Here is a 19809-nt window from a genome sequence, read left to right as displayed (position 1 = left end):
CCAGTTAATGTCCAGTTAATACAGGTAAATCCAGTAATTTAAAAATCTGTTTAAGGCTGTTGTAGTTACAACTATTCCCGTTTCACTGCCTTTTCCTGTCATCTTAATACTAGTTTAATTCTCTGTACTGGGGGTTACCATGCATGCCAAGTTTCATAGATGTTTTCCAATGGTGGTGTTTAAGAACCAGCCACTTTTTTATATTCCTCTATTTCGAAGATTACAGCAGTGAACCAGTTTTAGCTTAGTGGTTTGCATATATGAATTGTTGTCCTCTTTGAAATGATTGTACCATGAGAAGGAAATGGCTGAAATAAAAATAGACCATCTCTTTGTTTTCACAAATGGTTTTAATTATCCTGTGCAGCTCTCTGCAGTGGCTGCTCTTGCCAGGCTTTTGGAAATGAAGCAAAAGGCATATGATCATGTACAGTTTTCTTTTTTTCCCCTCTTTGAGCATTTCTTAAAAGTTAGTAATAGCTAACATCCTCCCAGTTAGGAAGGAAATCCATTGGGAAGTTTCCTGAGTTGGTGGCAATGCCAGTTTTATCACTTTGTCCTGCCTGCCTCTGTTTTAGTCTTAGAACAGCTTGTGGTTGGGAAATTTCTGATGTACTATTGAAAGTGTGAAAAACTGTCAAATTACATTTGTTTTTCTTTGAATTTTTTTTATTGCAGTTCTATTTCTTTACGTGTCTCTTCCCTATTTTATTCAGAATCAAACGCTACATGTATGTGGAAAAAAGAAAAAGCAGTTTCTGCTGAGGTGCAGGTTTAACAAGCAGGCTTCTCGTTGCAGAGAAATGCTAATGACTGAATTCTCTATAATTTTGTTGTAAGTCTCCTGTTTGGAAGGCCTGAAGACAGTTTAGTTCAGACTGCAAGCAGTGTTGGAAGCATTTTTCTCCTCAGGCTGAAGTTGATAGACCAGTTTTTCTAACCTGTGCCATTTGCACAAGGAACACTACTTGGTGATCCCAAGTATTCAGGGAGAAGTTAAAGTGAGTTTCACTGGGTATCTGGCTAGAACGTTTCCAGAGTTATTCTGCCTTTCATTGGGCAATGTCTTTGCTTTGGTTGGCAGGGTGAAGGTTTTTCAGCATTTCCAACGCAGAAACTTCAGATTCGGAGGAGTTTCCTATGCTCAGTTCTCTCTTGAAGTGGGAGATGTTTAGGAACAACAAGGAATCAGCACTGAGGATTACTGTTGCATAAATAATTGTTTCTAGAAAAGGTATTTAAGGCTGATAGTATGTAATTTCTTAGTCTTTGCTGCTGTAATTTAAAATCTGTTTGTGACAGTCATTTTTTGATGCCATTGTAGGATATCATTATAGTATCACAGTCATTATCATTCATGTTGCATTGCGGTCGTAGGAAACAGTGAAACAAAACTCAGTATGAGACTTCAGAGGGTAAAGAGTCTCACTCTTTATCACAGAGAATGTGGTATATTTATCTTTAAAATCTCACATTCCTTGTACCCTGTCACACATTTCATTAACTTGTCCTCTCGCTTGTGTACTCGCAGACACCAGGACATGTCCACGTGTTGAGGTGGGATAGCCAGTGTCTCTCTTGTGCTCTGTGGAGGATGGAACTAATGATATCTGTCATTGTTTATTGTGCTTCGAGTTCCTGTTGGTGACAACAAACTACTTTGTAGATGGATATTTTATATCCTCTAGGGGTCAAGAGTTGTTTTTTGCTAGTCCTTTGCTTCAGAGTCTGGCTTACTTCAGCTTCCATAAATCTTCGGTGAAGGCTGATGCTGCTTGGTTTTTTCCTTATTTGGAATATCCATGTCTTTAAAGCTACAGTATGTTTTCCTGTTGCGCTGACAGGAAATGGAATGACATATGTGATGTGACATAACCCTGTTGGCACTCTCCTCTTTGAAGCACAGGCTGTTTTGCTGGTTAGGCATCTGTGCTGGAGTCCTATCAGAGTGAAGGCATCCTGGCCTTGACACAAACACTCCTCAGTTTTATTCCTGCAAGAAGTGCTCTTTGTTATCAATCAAAGGCATTTTAACTCTTGTTTAGCTGATTTATACATGCACGTTTTCATCCCTACTTGGTTCATCTCAATTTAGCATCTCCATTACGTTCTCTACAAGGTATGTTTGCTCATAGCAATAAAAGATTCAACAGAAAAGTTCAGAATGGTGGGTCTAGAGAATAGATTCAGATAATCTCACTTGTAGAATTAGACCTGTTGATTTAGAGATGTGACTTCTGACTCTGATGTACCACTGTCCTTGGAAAGGGTACAAAAATGATCATCTGTAAGGAGATGTAACAAGAAAGTGATTCCTGTGTTGAGCCAGGAGTACAGTAGATCGTATATTTTGTATACATGGATCAGATATGAAAAAAAGTAAAATATGCAGTTTTAGGACAGTAGATGAAACTTCTACTTCAGCGTCAAGGATATATCATTAGAAAGTCTACTATAGGGCCAGGCCAGAAGCTGGGTACCTCTTCTCATTTGTTTTGTGGTTTATATGTCTTGCTTGTCCCTCTTTGCAGCCTCTGAAGGTCATACCACTTGGTTTGCTTCCCAAGCCGATTAAATTGTATTCCCCACAAATACATTTTTAGCCTGTGTTTTGAATTGGCTCCAGTCTTATCTTTCAGTCAGGATCTCTTTCGTTGCTCTCAGAGCAGCTGCCTGGATGTTGGCTGTGTACCTGGATAACCTGAGCGTGGAGGCTGCAGGGAACTGTGCCTGTGCTGGCTCTGATGGCAGGGGAGACAGGACCACACAGCTCAGTAATCCAACCCACAGCCTGTTTTCAGATCCAGCATGTATTTCACATTTGTTCAAAAAACAATTCGGGCATTTTAAATTCCAGTAGTTGTATTCTGGCACAGACTGCTTGGATTTTCCAGCCTTCGTGGTGAATGGATGTAGTGCTGCTCACAAAGTAATGGCCAAAGGGAGCCAAGCTGCATTCTGTGTTTAACCTCTCTGATCCGTTCCTTATATAAATATCCCTTGATGCAAACCTCATAATTGCTTCCCTTTCCAACGTGTACTCAACACTCTTATAATCTGTGTCTATTCTTTTCTCCCTGGTTGATTACTCAGCAGTTTCTTCCTTTCTGTCTTTCGACTTGTTTCAGCAAACCTGACCATGTCCTTAAAACTTACTTTAGGGGAAAAAAAAGTGTAAACCACTAAAACCAGCTTTGTCAAACCACATTTTACTTGAAAGATGAGACTTGAACAGTTAAAGTAACTGCAAATTTGCTAAGCAAGTAAGTTGCCAAACTGCCTGTGTCTGCCTGGGCTCACTGTGTAGTTATAGCTAACATTAAAGAGAAAAACCTTTTCCACAATATGCATGCCTTCAGTTAAAGAGAGGCCTCAGTGTTTTGGGGGAAGGAGAAGGAAGCATTTCTATAATTTCTCACATACAAAAGAAGTGCATGTATTTATCACATACCTGTTGATAAAAGGGACGTTACATTTTACATGCAGTTTTTTAAACAAAACTTTGTATATTTTATGCTTTTTCCAAAAGTCTGTATTCCTGTTACGTAGTGAGGTTCTCAAAACCATTGTTAAAATTACTAGGTATGTTAAAATTTTTTTTATTATGCAGGTTTTTTTCTCCATTATTGGAATTGCAAATGCACTTTGAATAGGATCACCTGCAAAGAGCAGGTTAGCCTATTCTTAAAATGAATTACTAAACATAAGACTTAGAGCAGCCAACAATGTGCAATTATTTCAGTATTTTTTAAATTATAAAGAGCATGTGCCAACATATTTCCAAAGCTATGCGTGTGTAATACACAGTCACAGGGTTTCATTCTCACCTAGGTGTCTTCTGTTCTTTGAAATAAACATGAAACAAAATTACCTTCTTCAGTAAGTTGGTTCTTTACCAGATAAATTCCAGCGCTGATTAAAGTCACCCAAGTTAAACTGGTGTGACACTGAATGTCGCTCGGTACGTTTATAGCATTTTCTTCTGTTTATGCTCCCTGATTTTGTGGGATGAGAAGCACTTCCCCAGCTCTTCCCTTTGCTTTAACCATGAAGCACTAAAAAGGGTGAGGAGAAAAGCAGCTTTCTCATGATTTCTTAGAAAAATAACTGAGGATCCTCCTTTGCTGCCTTCCTTTTTCCCAGCGTAGCATTTGGGCTGCACTCTCCTCCTTCCTTCACACCCCTCACACTCTAAACTGTGGTGGAAATTTGTTGTCTTGGATGAAAGTGCCCCAGCAGCACTGGGTCAGGCCAGAGGGGAAGTTGCTGGGAAAGCACTGCAGGTGGGATTCAGAGATCAGGACCAAAAGGATGTGTGGTCCAAGTTTCCTGCTGTGAGGCAGATTTATTTTAAGCAGTATTTGTTCAAACCTGCCTGAGTACCAACAATGGTGCATGCAATTATGAAGCTGAGTATAATTTATCTAATAATTTACATATTATGGTAGGATGTTACAGAAACAAACCTCCCTTGGAGTAGGTATGCAGCCACCAAAGAAAATCAGACAGCCATTTGAATGGTTTCTTTTTAATGGCAAGAAGATACTCTTTCTGTATTTTATCATTTTATATGCCACAAAATTCATCTTGTTCATTTCTGAGAAAAGCATACTTACCTGATCATGCTCTGAACATCCATTACACTGCCCCAGTCATTCTGTCACAGCTCTCAAACCTGTCAGCTAATGTTCCTAAATTTCAGATTCTGACAGGTTTCTTGGAAGTGAGTTAGCAGCATCTGGGAGAATAATGGCAATAGGAGTTTACTATAATTTAAAACAAAACCAGAAAAACAAAACAGAACACCAACCAAGCAAAAAAATCCTCAAAACCCAACCCAAACCACACCAAATCCCTAAATATCCATGAAGATGTGTTTAATTTTCTACTGCAGTAAAAAACCTGAACATGCATTCTCAGGTTTGGAATGAGAGTTTCAACTCGTGAAAGTGCTTGTAGCATTACATTAAATTTATAAAGACATTGGCTTTTCACATTCCTAAGTATCATTTCTATTATAATAAAACTGGATGGAAGTACTTTAACAACGATTAAGGAGTGTATGTTTTTTTATTTTGTGATTAGGCTTACAAGTAGCCCTAGGCTGGTTTTGAGTTTGAAATCATCTGCAGCTTTTAATAGAGTAGTTTTTTACACGCAAACAAAATCTGTTTGGTGTATTAATATCTTGGGGTGACTTTGTGATGTGTATCCCCTATCGCTGCCCCATGCCCAGAAATTAATTTTGTGCCTTTCTGTGCCTTTAAAGTGAGCCTGAGAGGCGGAGAGACAAGAGGGAACTTTCTAAGCAGTTTATTTTCTTGTTTTCAGGGACACAGAGATAGAAATGGCTCTGTGTTCAGCTGCGGCAGCAGAGCGAGAGTGGGGAAAGCACCCTGCTTGCTTTCGGCCAGTTTTTTCAGCTCCTTTTTCTTTCTCTGGAGAGAGACGGAGAGTTGAACTTCTGTTTCCTGGTACTTTGGTTTTTTCCCCTTTTTTCTCTGCTGGACTGTTTCAACGTCAGACTGTATCAGGAAGAATTTCCACCAAGGCCTTGGTCCCAGCTCCAAGGAGGGGGAGAGAGAGATCTACGGATGGACTCTGAAATTTTCCCAGGTTTCTCTCAGCAGAGCGAGAGGTTTTATTATTTAGCATTATTATCCTTTTCCCGTGTGTTTGTTAAATAAACAGTTTTTATCTCTTTCCTTTGAGAAAAAAGTTTCTTTTTTCCCGAACCTGGTGGGGGAACGGTGGTTGTAACCTACCTTCTCTCAGAGGATATATTTCTAAATTTGGCCAAACCGGCACAAATTTAGTGGTGCCCAACGTGAGGCCCCAACCCACGAAGGAAAGTGAAAAACCCGTGCTAATTACATTTTTGTTTGAATTTAACTACTTTGTGTTGGGGATAGAAGTGTCGCAGGTAGACTTAGACTGGAAACACAAGGGAGAGCTGTTCCTAGCTCGATGGGTCCATGATGCCTCAGGCCATCAGGGCAGAGATGCCACCTATAAGTGGGCATGAGATTGAGGGGTGCATCTGACCATGGACAGTATCTCCCAGGTGATCCATGATTGTGAGACATGCGCTGCGATCAAGCAGGCCAAGCGGGTGAAGCCTCTGTAGTATGGTGGGTGATGGTCCAAATCCAAGTATGGAGAGGCCTGACATAAATAAAAAGGAGTAAAATGTTAAAAATTAAGTTTAAATATAGAAATTAGCTGGATATGTGTGACTGACAGTGTTACCGCCTTTTGCACTCTCTTTTGCTTCTAAGTCTAGTTCATTAATCACCACGGATTCTTCTTTGGCTAATCAATATATTTTAGCTTTGTTTCCTAACAAAATGAGGTGCATATAATTCCACCTGCTCTCTTCCCGTTTTCCTGTGTGTTGCACTACAGACTTTGTTAATTACTGATCCATTCTGGCTAAAAACTGATGGAGATGGAGGTAGAGAAGTTGGTTAAATTTCTATGAGTTGTGAAAAATCCAGATAAAGTATATACATGCATGGTAGGGAAGGGACCTAAATTAGTACCCAGCTGAGAGAAAAGCTGCAGTGTGTTTTCCATGATTATTCCTTGCTGGAAGCTTGACGTGGAACCAGCGAGGGTTCCGCTTGTGGAGTCTTTTCTCAGCGGGCATTTAAGGGGAATAGAAGAGGCACTGGAGTCAAGGTATTGGAAAACATGGAAAGAGAGGTAGGGCTGTTGAAGTGCAGGGCAGAGGTAAATTGTTGCTTCCTGCTTCTTCCTCTGGTACTCTGCTTTTCCTGGTTAATTAATGGAGCTTGCCATAAGTGAACAGCCTCTAGGCTTTAGCAAGAGTACAATAAAATAAGACTTTTCAGTTTTATTGTTCAAAAATAATTAGAAACTTTCTGGCAGCTGAGAGAACTAAACAATGTGTAGTATAGTTTCTTTTTTTAGAAGTTTTGGCAGGCAGTATGTTCCCGGAATTTTCCTTAAGCTGGTTGTTGGTGAAGGCTGTGTCTCCCAACATACACATTTACACATCCGCATGTGTTAACTCAGCGGCTGTTTGCAGGACACTCATTTCAGATGTGGTTAAGCTGCTAGATTTTTTTCTCTGCATATTCTCAATGAAAATGATCAAATGTTACTAAAATCATTTCGGTGAGTGCATTTGCAGGGTTAGAAATGAAAGTTGGCTTTAACATGTGCTTCTGAATGAGTGTCGTATGGTGTAAATGCTTAGTGTGGGAGTTCAGTTGAGAGTGATGCCCTTCAGGGATCCCAGGTGTATTCTGTGCAGTGTTATTTCTCCAGGTGGGAACTGGCAGCTCCTCTGTAAATCCAAACTCCTTTAGACTACCCAATGTGTCTGTGTTGGTCTAGATGTAATCTGATTGCTTTCATATAATGTAAAGAATACCCAGGGAGTTTGGTACAACCAGTCACAGGAGCAGAATTAAGAATTGCCCTCTAAATCATTTAAATTTAGGCTACTTTTTAAATACTTACATTAAAATCTTTTTCACTCTAATGTGATATAAATTTGTGTGATTCACATTGAAATTTAGAAACAGCACTGAACTCTACTAATAACACCAAAAACTATTTGAGCAAGTAATTAGTACCTTTTTTGGTGGTGTCACATTTTGCAATAGGGAACACTGGCAAGCTGCAGGATGCAAGAACTTCCAATTTCACCACTTTCAAATACCTGTGGAATTACCAGTTTCCACAGTCACTGTCACAGACTTTTGCTTCAAATCACAGCCTCCAAAAAGAAAGTTGCCATATTGGGACCTGGTCCCCTTGTACAAATCCTGGTTTGCTTGGTGTGGCTGAACACATTTGGGGTTAGATAAACTGCTTGTGGTGTTATCAGCTGTAAATTCATAAATTGAGTCTTTTGACTCACGATACAGATAGCGGCAGCCTAAGCTAATACTTTCCTTGTTGGAAGTAATGTTGTGTGCAGAAAAGTGCTTGAGAGCTGGCACGTGATGTTTGCTCTGTGTTGGGATCCCATTTGGTGGCTGCCCAAAGCAGATCAGCAGTGTGGGCTCAGTGCTGATGAGCATCTCCTTGGCCACAGCAGCTGAGCCTCACGAGAGAGGGGTCACCCAGAGAGGTTCATGAATGGTTTGCAGTAGGTTCTGAGCAGGGAAGATGGTGTGGAAGTGACACAAAGGAGGGAACGTGGCATGACAGGGATGCAGGGAGTGGTCTGGAAGTTGTATCCAGCAGGCTGTTCATTTTGCAGTGTAGTTCAGTTGGTGAGAGATGCTGAGGTGAAATGTGTTCTAAAAATGAATAGGTGACAGGGGTATCTGGGTATTTCCAGAGGGATGTCTGTATATAATATAATAGTACACCATTTAATTTCTCTGGAAGCTCTCTGATGCACATTGTCCACTTTGCCTGCCCCCCAAAACCAAATACTGCAAGTAAGAACCTCTGCTGCTTTGGGCTGGGAGGATCAGACCATGCTTGATGTGAGGGTTGGGATGTGCCAAGAAGAAAAGTTGTGTAGTAACTGGAAGTTGTCTTACTCTCTTTCAAAAGTGATATATTTCCTTCTCTAATTAAGTGCTTTGTAGAGTTACAGCCCTTGTCTGTAGATTTGATCTGACCAGGTGAAAACAAAAAAGACACAAAAGCAGGTTTCGCTAAATTCGAAATTCACTTTTTAATTTAATAATTTATTTTCAGTCTTTTTGCTATGCTTGTGGATTGTGGTGTTTATTTTTTAAAACCAAGTAGTACTTGACACAGGAAGATAAACTTATCCAGAATTTAAGACACAAGACAAGCAGGTGTTTTAGACATAAGAGGTACAGCAAATTTTGGAATTAGGACATCATTCACTAATTAATTGGCATATTGAAGGGACAAAATCAAAAGACCTCTTTCCTAGAACCTGAATAGTTACAGGTCGTGTAATAGAGACAGCCCTTTGTAAAGGATTTTTGGTACTTTTGGGGGAATGGAAAGGAACTAGATAGAAAACAAGTGTGGTGGGTCTGTTTGCACTATAATGTGTTCAGATGTCAAAAACCAGATGAATTTTGGAGCTTCTGAGTATTGAAATGTTTGCATTCTCTCTTCATGCAGATTCAAGATCCAGCCAATATTATGGCTGGCAGTGGGTCCAGATCAGGACCAGCCAGTGGGTTGTCCATGAAATCACAGCTTCAGATCACTGGTGAGCCTTCTGAAATTATCTGTCTTTTCTGGTTAGAAATGTGACAGTGTTTTTCTGCAATTAAACAGAGTTTACTATGTTGCATTTCAGGAAGTTTTGCATTGTAGAAAGCCCAAGAGAGGTCAAAATTGATGTTAGGCCATAATCACTTGGCAACTGTTTTAATCTTCATTTTATCTAAAATGCATTGTGAAATGATACATTTTTGTGTAAGAAAAAAAAGGAAGGAATAATCCTTTTTGGGTGCTGTAAGTAAGTTGTACAGGCAGTCCTCCTGGAAATGTAATAGTGCATTATGATACTGCTTGCACTTACTGAAACTTGGCATAATATCAAATCTGACACTTTTTCCTGACACTGCTGTTTGTTAAATTTGCCTTACTGCTTCTCCCTTGTTACATGTTTTTATGGCCACCATTGCAATGGATAAAAAAAGGGATAAAAATTAATAAAAGTGTTGGTGAGACTATCACTGTAATTGAACACCTCTGGATTGTTTTGAAATGGATTTATATAACAGGCTTTGCTTTTTGTAGTGCCTCACCAACAGAGCAGCTGTTGAAACTTAATTTTCTCGCTTTTGCTCTCTGAAAATTCAACTGAGGCATCAAAACTGAATGGGAGAGCTGGGGATGCGTGCAGGTCTCTGTTTAGAAGCATCAAGAGTGAATTTTGCACCTGCAGTGTGAAGACCTGGGGGCATATGCAGAAGTTTCAGAAAAGGCATACTGAGGAGATGAAAAGAATTGTGAAAAGTAGATGGGAAAGCTTTAGGCCAGGAGGGAGGTTGGATCTCACTAAGTTACACAGGCTGTAGCTATCCCTCTGAGGTCACAAGCTTGTGTTTCCTCAGTAGGCTGTGAGGCTGTAGAGAAATCTTGTTCCTCCAGGTTGATATTGGAGAGAAATTGGAAGAGGGTTTCACAGAAGTACCCCCTCCACATAGGGATGGAGAGCAGAGCCAAGGATTGAAGTGGTGATTGCTGTCTAAGGCTATCCCTGGGACTCACACAAAGACAGTGAAGCTGAATAAATGCCTCAGTGTTTAGAAGTGAGACTACTGAGATGTTTGAATTTCAGGTCTGAATTTCTGTAGATGTTCAGCCATGATCTGCAGCAAACTGTTGCTGGTGTTACTTCCCACCTGCCCTACCCTCAGTGCCCCATTCTGCTGCCCTCATTAGTTTTAAATGAAATTTTAGGGTGTCTGGGTAAGAACAAACCTTGAAAGTAGGTACAAATCTGCTGATTTCTGCTGTTCCAAAGCAGGTCGTTGAGATAATGAGAGATGTTGAGGTATGAGGTGCTATAGCATAGAAGTCCTGGAGACAGGAGGGGAAGGATGGAGAGATGTTTGTGAAAATTAATGAGTTAATTTCTGTGAGATGTCTGTAATACACAGAAAAGGAGTTTTCCTTGGGAGCAGTTCAGAGCAGTTTATACTAAGCTACTTCTCTAAATCTCTGAAGGAGCATAGACTATAAAGGGAATCTGGGGAGATTAGCCAGATGGGCCTGAATTAGTCATCTCTTTTTTAAGGATGTAGTGAGGCTGTGGTGGGTGACAAACACACAGAAGAGCAAGTTGTTCTTTCTTAGAACAGTGAATTCAGGGGTCAACTGGGAATGATAATATCTTTGTCTTCAGTACTGTTTTGTGGGTTCAGTGTCACCAGTGAATCCAAGAACAGCTGGGATTCAAACATCGGGGTAGACACACATCTTAAAGGAGGCAGCAAAACAGTGGTGTTTGGAAACTTGGGAATGCTGCAGTCAGTAATGCTGAATGCTTAAAAAAACCCCAGACACCAAAATAACCCCCAGTCAACACCCAGCACACCCTCTCCCCACCCAAATTGAGCTGCAGCTCCTGTAGAGATTTGTTGTTGCTGGAACAGGAGGTAGTTACTGGAACTTAGGGTTTGGATTCAGCTTTTCTGTAAGCTTGCTTAGCTACAGAAAACTTTACACAAAATTAATTTTCTCAGTGATGTTCTGTTCCTGAGAAGTTGTGGCAATTTTCCATGGTGCCTTGAGAGGCAGATCATGCTTTGAGCTTTTTAACAAGCAATGTAATAAACTCTAGGAATTCTCTTGGCTGGCGATAGACAGGGGGATATTTTCTGCTTTCAGCATCTAAGCATTTCTGTAGATCTTGTACTGGTTGATTAATTAGAGTGTCTGATGTTGCAAAAGTATTGTTGCTTGTTTTAGGTATTTGTGTGAGTTATGGCATTGTATAAATGAGCTGGAATGCAAGATGGTTTTTATTCATCTAATGTGGTTCTTTTCTTGAGTGTTATTGTCAGGCATCAATGACCTGACACTTGGATACTGAAGCACACAACTGAAAAATACTCTTTGCAATTTACATCTTCCTGAGTAAATTACTGGTTTTTTTCTTTCTTAACAGTTATTTCAGCAAAACTAAAAGAAAAGAATAAATGGTTTGGACCTAGCCCTTATGTGGAAGTCTCAGTAGATGGACAGTCAAAGAAGACAGAAAAATGCAACAATACAAATAGTCCAAAGTGGAAACAGCATCTTACAGTGTAGGTTTGGTTTTATTTTCCAATTTATTTGAGCTAAATTAATGCAGTTGACAATGGGCTTGAAGGTTGTGTTTTTATTTTAAGCAAGGAGTGGAATGTTGCATGAGATGGTAACATTTGTGTAATTTCTGGAGTAATTACAGTACAGTCCAAAATAGGTATTTACAAACTATTACACTGCTTGTGCTTATATTTTGTATTAATGTGTGTGGCATATCAAAGGAGCTCTAATTCTGTGAGTAGTAAGGACAGTAAGGTAATTTAATATTAAAACTGATGGTCCCATGCACATTTTTGTTGTCATATTTAAAGTTAATAGTTTTCAGAAATTCTGTGGCTGAAAAGTGTAGCTGTTCTTTGTGTCCCACTGTGGTGTACCATGCCATAACACAGATAGTTGGCTCTGTCTTGTGCACCTCTAAATTTAGGCACAAATCCAAAATGCCCAATTGATTTGTGCAACTTGTTAGTATGAAACTAACATCAGATTCAAGATGAATACAGCTGTTGATGTTTGCTTGGCCCAGTATTTCTGCTGTGAAATGATAGGAAGTGTAAAGCATAAATAAAAAAGATACACAAGTTCTATAAAATTTAGTTTTCTCTTAATGTCACATGGAACTCTGGGATAAAGATCAGTCTTGCACACTGGACAGGGACTTTTCAGAAAGGCGTGTCAGATGGAATATTAGGAAGAAATTATTCCCTGTGAGGGTGGGCAGGCCCTGGCACAGGGTGCCCAGAGAAGCTGTGGCTGCCCCATCCCTGGAAGTGTCCAAGGCCAGGCTGGATGGGGCTCAGAGCAACCTGGGATAGTGGAAAGTGGGGTGGAATGAGATGGGCTTTAAGGTCCCTTCAATGCAAACCATTCAGTGATTCTCTGGTTTGCTTGTACTTAAATTGTAGATTATTCTTCTTGAAGCACCTGGAACATTGCCTGATGAAAACCTTTTTTGAATCTGTACTTTTATTGTAATTTAGGTTATTATGAAGTTTTAGTTACTACTATTTACTACCTCAGTTTGCACTGAGATATATTAAGAAAAAGGAAATCTTGCACTTTATATGCATAAAAGTCTAGAAGAGCAGAATTTTCTTTTACCTTTTAAAGCTTGCCTTTTTCTCTTTCTTTTTTTACTGGGAATGTTTGTGGTTTGTGCTGTGCTAGTCCACACAATAATACATGGGCCATTTTTCCTCTGTTGAATAAGAGCTAAGCAGAGACACCCCATGTATATCAACTTCATTGAAGGTTACACTACAGCTACATGGGGCTTAGTGAAGTGAATTGGTTTTTAGGAAATATTTTGGCACAGCTGCCTATATTCAGGTTCAGGATGAAAAGGAAAAATGTAATGGCTTCTGCAAATGAGGGTGGACCCTCTTGGGGTTCCTTTCCTTGGAGAGAGTTTGTTAGGTGGATCTTCTGAAGGGATTGCTGACTGTGAAAGTCTGGACTTACCAACCGTATACAGCTGAAATTTTCCACTGAGAAAACAAGCAGTCATTTGTACCTGTTTCTCAAAACGAAAATAGTTTAAAACTATAGAAATGTTAGAATGTTCCTTCTAGAAAAAGAATGTCAGTATTAAAAATTACTTTGAAGTTGCTGTTATGGAACTTACTGTGTATTACTATGGAGTTGCTGGTAGTTTTTCTATATTTCCCTTAAAATAGTAATAATAAAGAATGTACTCTGTCTATGAAGAGTCTTGCAGCAGTGTTGACTGACATGACATATATAGATGACATGAGAATGTGATAATTGGAAATGGTTTGATGTTACCACCATTATTTCTTTGTTTTTAAATAACTTAAAGTGACAATGGAAGCAGATGGCTCAGTTCATCCCCTTCCCCACCAACAAATGCCCTTACAGTGCTCAACTTTTTCTTTTCAGAATTGTCACTCCCGTAAGTAAATTAAACTTCCGAGTCTGGAGCCATCAAACACTGAAGTCTGATGTCCTTCTAGGAAGTGCTGCTCTGGATATTCATGAGACTTTGAAATCCAACAGTATGAAATGTAAGTCTGAGATGGAGGGCACCTCAGAATGCCATGGAGTTCCTCAGGAACTGTCTGTTAGTGAACATGAATGCTGTGTGCACCTCTGGAAATGGCCCTTAAGGGTTCCTTTTGGTGCTACAGGTTGCTTTTATGAGCTTCCTCCGACTTTTTCAGAGTAATTTTTTTGGTTATACACAGGCTGCCTTAGTGTTCCTGAAAACAAGATGTTTTTTCCTTTGCTAGTGTGTGCAAGAGGGAGTGAAAGGCTAATTAAAGAAAAGAGTTTCCTTTTACATAGCTTAAAAAATAAAACTATGGTTGGGATTCTGGTGCTAGACAGGAAATATGTAAAGTTATTTTTGTTCTAAGTAGTTCCACAGGGATATATTGTATTATTTCATTCATCTTAGAACTAGTTAGGCTTTGGGCAATATGTGCATCCTGGGAAGCTTGAAGGAGAAGAAATACAGAGTTCTACAGACCCATTACAGCACCCATGGGGCTGCAGCACAGGGCTCTGTGCTGTCCTGCTTTTGTTGTGTCCTTTAAAGAAGTGTTGGCTTCCCAGCTGTCCCACATGGGTGTTGCAGATGGAGAATGCTGGCAGCAGTGAGAGCTGCTCTCCTGGCAGTGCCTGTCCTGCTGAAGCTGGGTGAAAATCCTCTTGGGTCAGTGCATTTGCTGTCTGACACCAGGCACCTATTGGAGCTCACTGGGGTTTGTTTCAAACCTTTTCAGCAAGAATGTTTATTTACAGTTCTGTTTCACTGAAAACCCTGAATATACCATTGGTCTGGGGATATGATGGAAAATGTTCCCATTCTGAATGTGAATCTGGATGTCATTAGGTAAATGTGAAGCTTTTTAGTCGAAGACAGAAATTATATCTGCTCTTAATCAAGAATAAAGTGAATTACACTTCCTAACTCTATATTGAGGGCAGGTGCATTAATTGCTGCAGAAATATGAGACTCAATCTCTGCTGTAATGATAACCCTTTCTAGGCAGCAGCAAGATTATGGTCCAGTTTTTGCCCTTTTTGTAGAAACAATAACTTTCTAATGATACATGAAAACGCTCAGTTTTTACCACACAAAAAAATAATGGAGAGGCAGAGCTGTAGTTCTGGGGGGTGTTTGGGGCTTTTTTCCCCCCTTGATCACTGAGATCTGCAATTGGCTTCTTGAATAAAAGGCCCTTTTTTCTCATGTAGTAAGATAAGCTCCCTTTGTTCTGTGTTCTTTTCCAGTGGAGCAGGTAGTGGTGACGTTGCACCTCGTCGGTGACAGGGAGCCAGCAGAAGTGGTGGGAGATCTGTCGGTCTGTCTGGATGGGATGCAGGTCGACCCCGAGCTCCTGACCAATGGGGAAGCCTCAAGTACAAGAAGTAACTTTCAGTCCAAATCTAGATATATCTGCTATGCAAAGCCTTTTTTGGGGAAGCTTTAACACAATTTAAATAATCCCAATAACAGCAGTTTCTGTAACTTTCTGTTGATAGAGATCAGAAGTCTCGTGCATTTTTATTTGAGGTGGAGTCATAGTTCACAGGGCAGACCTTCAGCCTTATTGTAACAAAAACCAGATCAGCATCTTTATTTCCTGGACTTTGCAAACTTTTACCTAGAGAGCCCAAACACTAATGAAAGCCTCTAGCGTCTCTGAATTTTAATAACATCATAAACAGAAAAAAATATAAAGTTGGTTTGATCTCATCATCATCCTAGTAATAAGTATTCTGCTTACTAGGAGACATGGGTTTGTATTAATTTTTCTTAAAATAGCTCATTTAAATAAATGTATTCATAGGTTTAGTTCCCTGTGGAGAGCTGCAGAGAGGGATCCACTTTCTGTGTAGTTGTGTGTACAGTTTTTTAAACTGAAAACTTGAATACATGTAAAATATCTAATTACACTGAAATAAAAAAGTGATTTTAATTTCCTTGGAGCAGGACAGGCAGTGGAGCATTTCTGACATATTGTACTTTGAGAAGTAGAACTAGATAAGAGTTACTGTTCTACAAAGCAGCATGAGAGAGTGTCTGGTGTAGTGACCAGCTGGGCACTTAATTGGCAAGTTCTAGGCTTCTGGGTTTTTTAAAGTCCTAGAAGACGTTGCTTTGAAATTTCATGTGAGTATCACAGAAAAATTTAATCAATACACAAATTCTGTAACCATTATTTCTTAGAGCTTTTAGTCCATTTCCTTTCCATTTTATTAAGAGGATCAATTGCACAGACTGATTGTATGGAATTTTATTTGTAAGTAAAAGCCAAGTGCTGGGATTTTGGGGGACTTACAGAGCAGGGCTGAGGTGTAGGGATAGAAATATCAAGTGAAAGCACCAAGTTTACCTCTTATGCAATACTTGATTTTCACCCGTGCTTTCTTCAATTTCCCAAAGTTCACCTACTGAGAAAAAGGTGGGAAAAGTCATGCAGGTAGTGGAATTGAGTACTGTTTACAGGGTTGGGCTCGACATAGCAAGCCCCAAGTTCAGCAGAAGGTTCCCAGATAATCAGGGGACTGGAGCACGTAAGGAAGGATTTAAATGTTAAAGTAGTCTAGCACATTGTGCAGACTAAAGGCACTTCAGACAAACACATTGTTCACAGAGTTGCTTTTAAGTTAAGATTTCTCGTGCTGGGATTAAATTCCTTCCATGCACAGTCCACTAATAGCACATTATCCTAAGCCTTTCTGTGACTACATCCTTGTCTTTGCCTAGATCTGTCCACAGTTCCCATCAGAACTGAGAACTGATTTCTTTTTTAATGACATTTGTTTAACTCTATGGAAATAAAGTATTGGTGCTATGTACATAAATGAGCAGTTCTGTGCTGCATATCCAAGGTTTGCAAATGCTGGCACAAAAGGCAAATATTTCCAAGCTGGCTGAATAAGTAGTTGCAAAACATTTGCAAATCTAGGCTGAGCTGCTGTAATGCTTTTGGAGTGCAGCCATATTTTGTACCTGCTTCAATGCCTTTATGTTAAATAATTTACTGAGAAGGGGAAGGGTCTGGGCTAGAGAGCCGCAGAAAACAAAGCCCCCAGCCAACCAGAGTGGAGATTTTAGTGAAGTTTTTGTCTTTTCTGCTCTGCCTGTCATCAGTGAAAGGGAGAGAATATGAAAAGCCAGCTCCACGTAAAAGAATGAACACTGCTTTCTACTGCTAGAAAGACAGTGTTACTAAACTCTGTGTGTGTGGGTTTGGGAATATTTGTACAGTCAAATGAGATCCTGTTGTATCTTCCGTAAGGTGGAAGTATTACAGTGGCAGTGGTTAAAAAAAAATTGTATTTACACACACAAATAGAGACATGCAAAACATGTACAGCTTTGAAACACAGTAGATAAGCAGCACATAGTGTCTCACCTCCACACTTGAAAGAAGTGTGAGCATTAAAGGCTGCTGTTTTACTTGGAAATGATTCAGAGTGTTGCTTTTAATTCTGTTGTCTTTTTCTTCCTGGTATTTAAGGTCCTACACAGAGTGAAAGCTCCAGAGTAAGGAGTGATACACGGTAAGACTTTTTTCCTCTTTTGTTTTTTTTTATTCTGCCTTTTAGTATTCACAGTTTTGAAAGAGGAATTATGTGTTTTGGAAAGAAGACAATGAAAAATTTATGAATATGCCCTGCAGCAATACCTGTCAAGATCTGAGCATGCCCTAAACAAAAATACTGAACTGTTGCTCAGCTCCATTGTCTGGCCTCAGTTTTGCCTCCAAACCTGATTGATCTTTTCGTTTTTTCCCTTTGTGTTCCTCATCCTTCTCCCAGTGATTACCCAAAGTAAAATTTATTGTTAAAAAACCCCAAACCAATGGCACTGGTTATTTTTACACTGGTTGGCTTTGTAGCATGGAGGTATCAGAATTATGTTTAGCTTTGTTAAGAAGATCCCAAAAGCTGTCTGGCTCTTACAGTGCGTTAAGGCTGATACCGGATTATGAACCTTGCTGCCTGGTAGGATAAGAGTGTGCTCAGCACCATGTTACTTTAATTAGTTCCCAGTACTAAGATATTTTAGGGATCTGTACAGGGCACAACACTCTGCATGACATCTGGAGTAGCCAAGCTAAATTTCACTTTTTTTTAATAGTTCGTATTCTTGGCTGTGTTGTCTGAAGTCTTCCCATGAAAGTTTGTTTTTGTTCTGCTTCCTTTTTGTGTTTGAAAGAATGTTTAGATCCCTGGATAGTCAGAATACCTGAGTGTGTATTAGGATAATAACAACAACAATAGTAATGATTTAGTTTTGTTATCAGCCAGGTGGCTTTTGGTTGTCATTGTGAGGATCATGTAAATGCTCAGGAAAGTGACTTTCTACAAGGGTGTGTAGTGAAAGAACAAGGGGGAGTGGCTGAAAAACTGGGGCTAAATCTCCTACAGACTTGAGGTCACTAATGATTTGGATCCACTTTCAGAGTCATTTACTTTAGGGTTGGTGTAGTATGAATTACATGCACCACACCTGGTAGAGAGCAAACGTGTGTTTGACAATGATATTGAGGTTAAGTGAACATGTTTGTACTTGGGCCTTTATGACTTATGATTTACTTAGCCTTACCTACTGGGTTTCTGTACATTTAAAGGAATGTCATTTTAGAGGTACTGGATTGAAACTGTAACCTTTTGTTTCTGATGGCTTATGTGCTTGACCTGTAAATCCACTAGAATTTTAGTTGACAACCTTTTTATTTTGCCCAACATATTCTGAAAATAAAATGCTTTAGAATAAAGATGTAGACACCTCTAACTTTGCTTAAGGAGCTACAAATATATCAGAATAATACTGTGCTAGGTGTAAGTGAACAGCACAGCATGGGTCAGTACTGCTATGTAGTTTCTTAAGTCTAGTAAGGTTGAGCAGTTTATATTCATAGCTATTGGTCAAAACTTCCATCCTAAATTCTTCAGCCTGTTCCAGAATTGAGTTTACAGGGAAAATCTATGTATGCATTTGTGGATACAGATATGCTCCTAGCAAGAATTTTTCTTGCTTCTTTCCAGTCCCATGAGATATTTTTCTCTCTCATGGAAGATATTAGCAGAATTCTATAAGCTATGAACACCTGTGACCTTGCAAAGCTTTGATTTATAGTACAGTAGGAAAATAATTTGACAGTGGATGTTTTAGGATTTTAGCCAATCACCCCCAAGGGGTGGCTGATCCTTTGACCAATTAGACTATGAAGAAAAAAGTCTATAAAAGAGTTTGTAAAATAATTAAAGAAATTAATCTTGCTGCACAATTCCTGCCTGCTGGATCTCTCTTCTCCCTACCACGGTGGGATACTGCGACATGCATAAGTAAGATTTCTAAAACTTGTAGCATTTTGTGTGTTCTGAGCATATGCCAGCCCTGTGGAGTAAAGGCACACAGGTTGTTCTCAGGCCTTAGTCAGCTTCTCATCTCATTAGAGACAAGTGGGACTCACGGGCAGAAATAGCTGAGCAGCAAAATCCAGAGCCTGGACCTAAGGGCAAGGGTATTGAATTGGGAAATGAAAGAGGAGATTTTGGTGACAGATGTTACATACATCTATTTCACCACCTTTCCATCTGTTGAGGTTTCAAGTACCTCAGGAGATAAACTCTTGAGTATGTTTTTACAGATGTAAACATGCTTGGAATTATTGTGAGTGTTAAGAATCTCACCTAGTTCTAACTATTGCATTCTAGTGTCTTTCATGTGTATTTTCAACCCCCCTGAAAGTGTCCCAGGCCAGTCTGGATGGGGCTTGGAGCAACCTGGTCTAGTGGAAGGGGGCTGGAACGAGATGAGCTTTAAGGCTTGTCCCAACCCAAACTCTTCCATGATTCTGTGATTTGCAAAGTTTCGTGTCGCCCATGCGCTACTAGAACAGTTCTCTGTGTTTTTTTCCTGCAAAAGGACTAACTCAAATGGCCTTGAAAGCTGTGAGGATGCTGCTTCCAGTGAAAACAAGACCGTTAATGGCAGTGACTCTCCGTTACTCACAAATGGAAACTGCAAACCTGCCAGACCTCCCAGGCCTGCCAGGCCCCCGCCCCCCACTCCCCGCAGACCCCCGTCGGTAGCCG

General features: G+C 39.9%; 1 protein-coding gene across 3 annotated transcripts in view; it reads left to right on the top strand.

Annotated features, from left to right (window-relative positions):
• The window catches only part of ITCH (itchy E3 ubiquitin protein ligase), a 59705-nt gene that overhangs the window by 17567 nt on the left and 22329 nt on the right, over positions 1–19809 (top strand). For 2 of the 3 annotated variants that reach the window (XM_082292784.1, XM_082292783.1), the window contains exons 2-7: positions 9088–9178; positions 11591–11729; positions 13630–13754; positions 14986–15123; positions 17223–17265; positions 19640–19809. In XM_082292784.1, coding sequence (XP_082148910.1) covers positions 9109–9178; positions 11591–11729; positions 13630–13754; positions 14986–15123; positions 17223–17265; positions 19640–19809 — 685 coding nt within the window. In that variant the 5' untranslated portion in view covers positions 9088–9108. The remainder of the gene's footprint in view (positions 1–9087; positions 9179–11590; positions 11730–13629; positions 13755–14985; positions 15124–17222; positions 17266–19639) is intronic. The other variant, XM_082292785.1, reaches the window with a different exon arrangement.

This window comes from Coloeus monedula (genome assembly GCF_965178545.1).
Source record: "Coloeus monedula genome assembly, chromosome: 17".
Classification (NCBI taxonomy): Eukaryota; Metazoa; Chordata; class Aves; order Passeriformes; family Corvidae; genus Coloeus; species Coloeus monedula.
The sequence above is the reverse complement of the archived record's forward strand: the minus strand, read 5'-3'. Positions and strand labels throughout refer to the sequence as shown.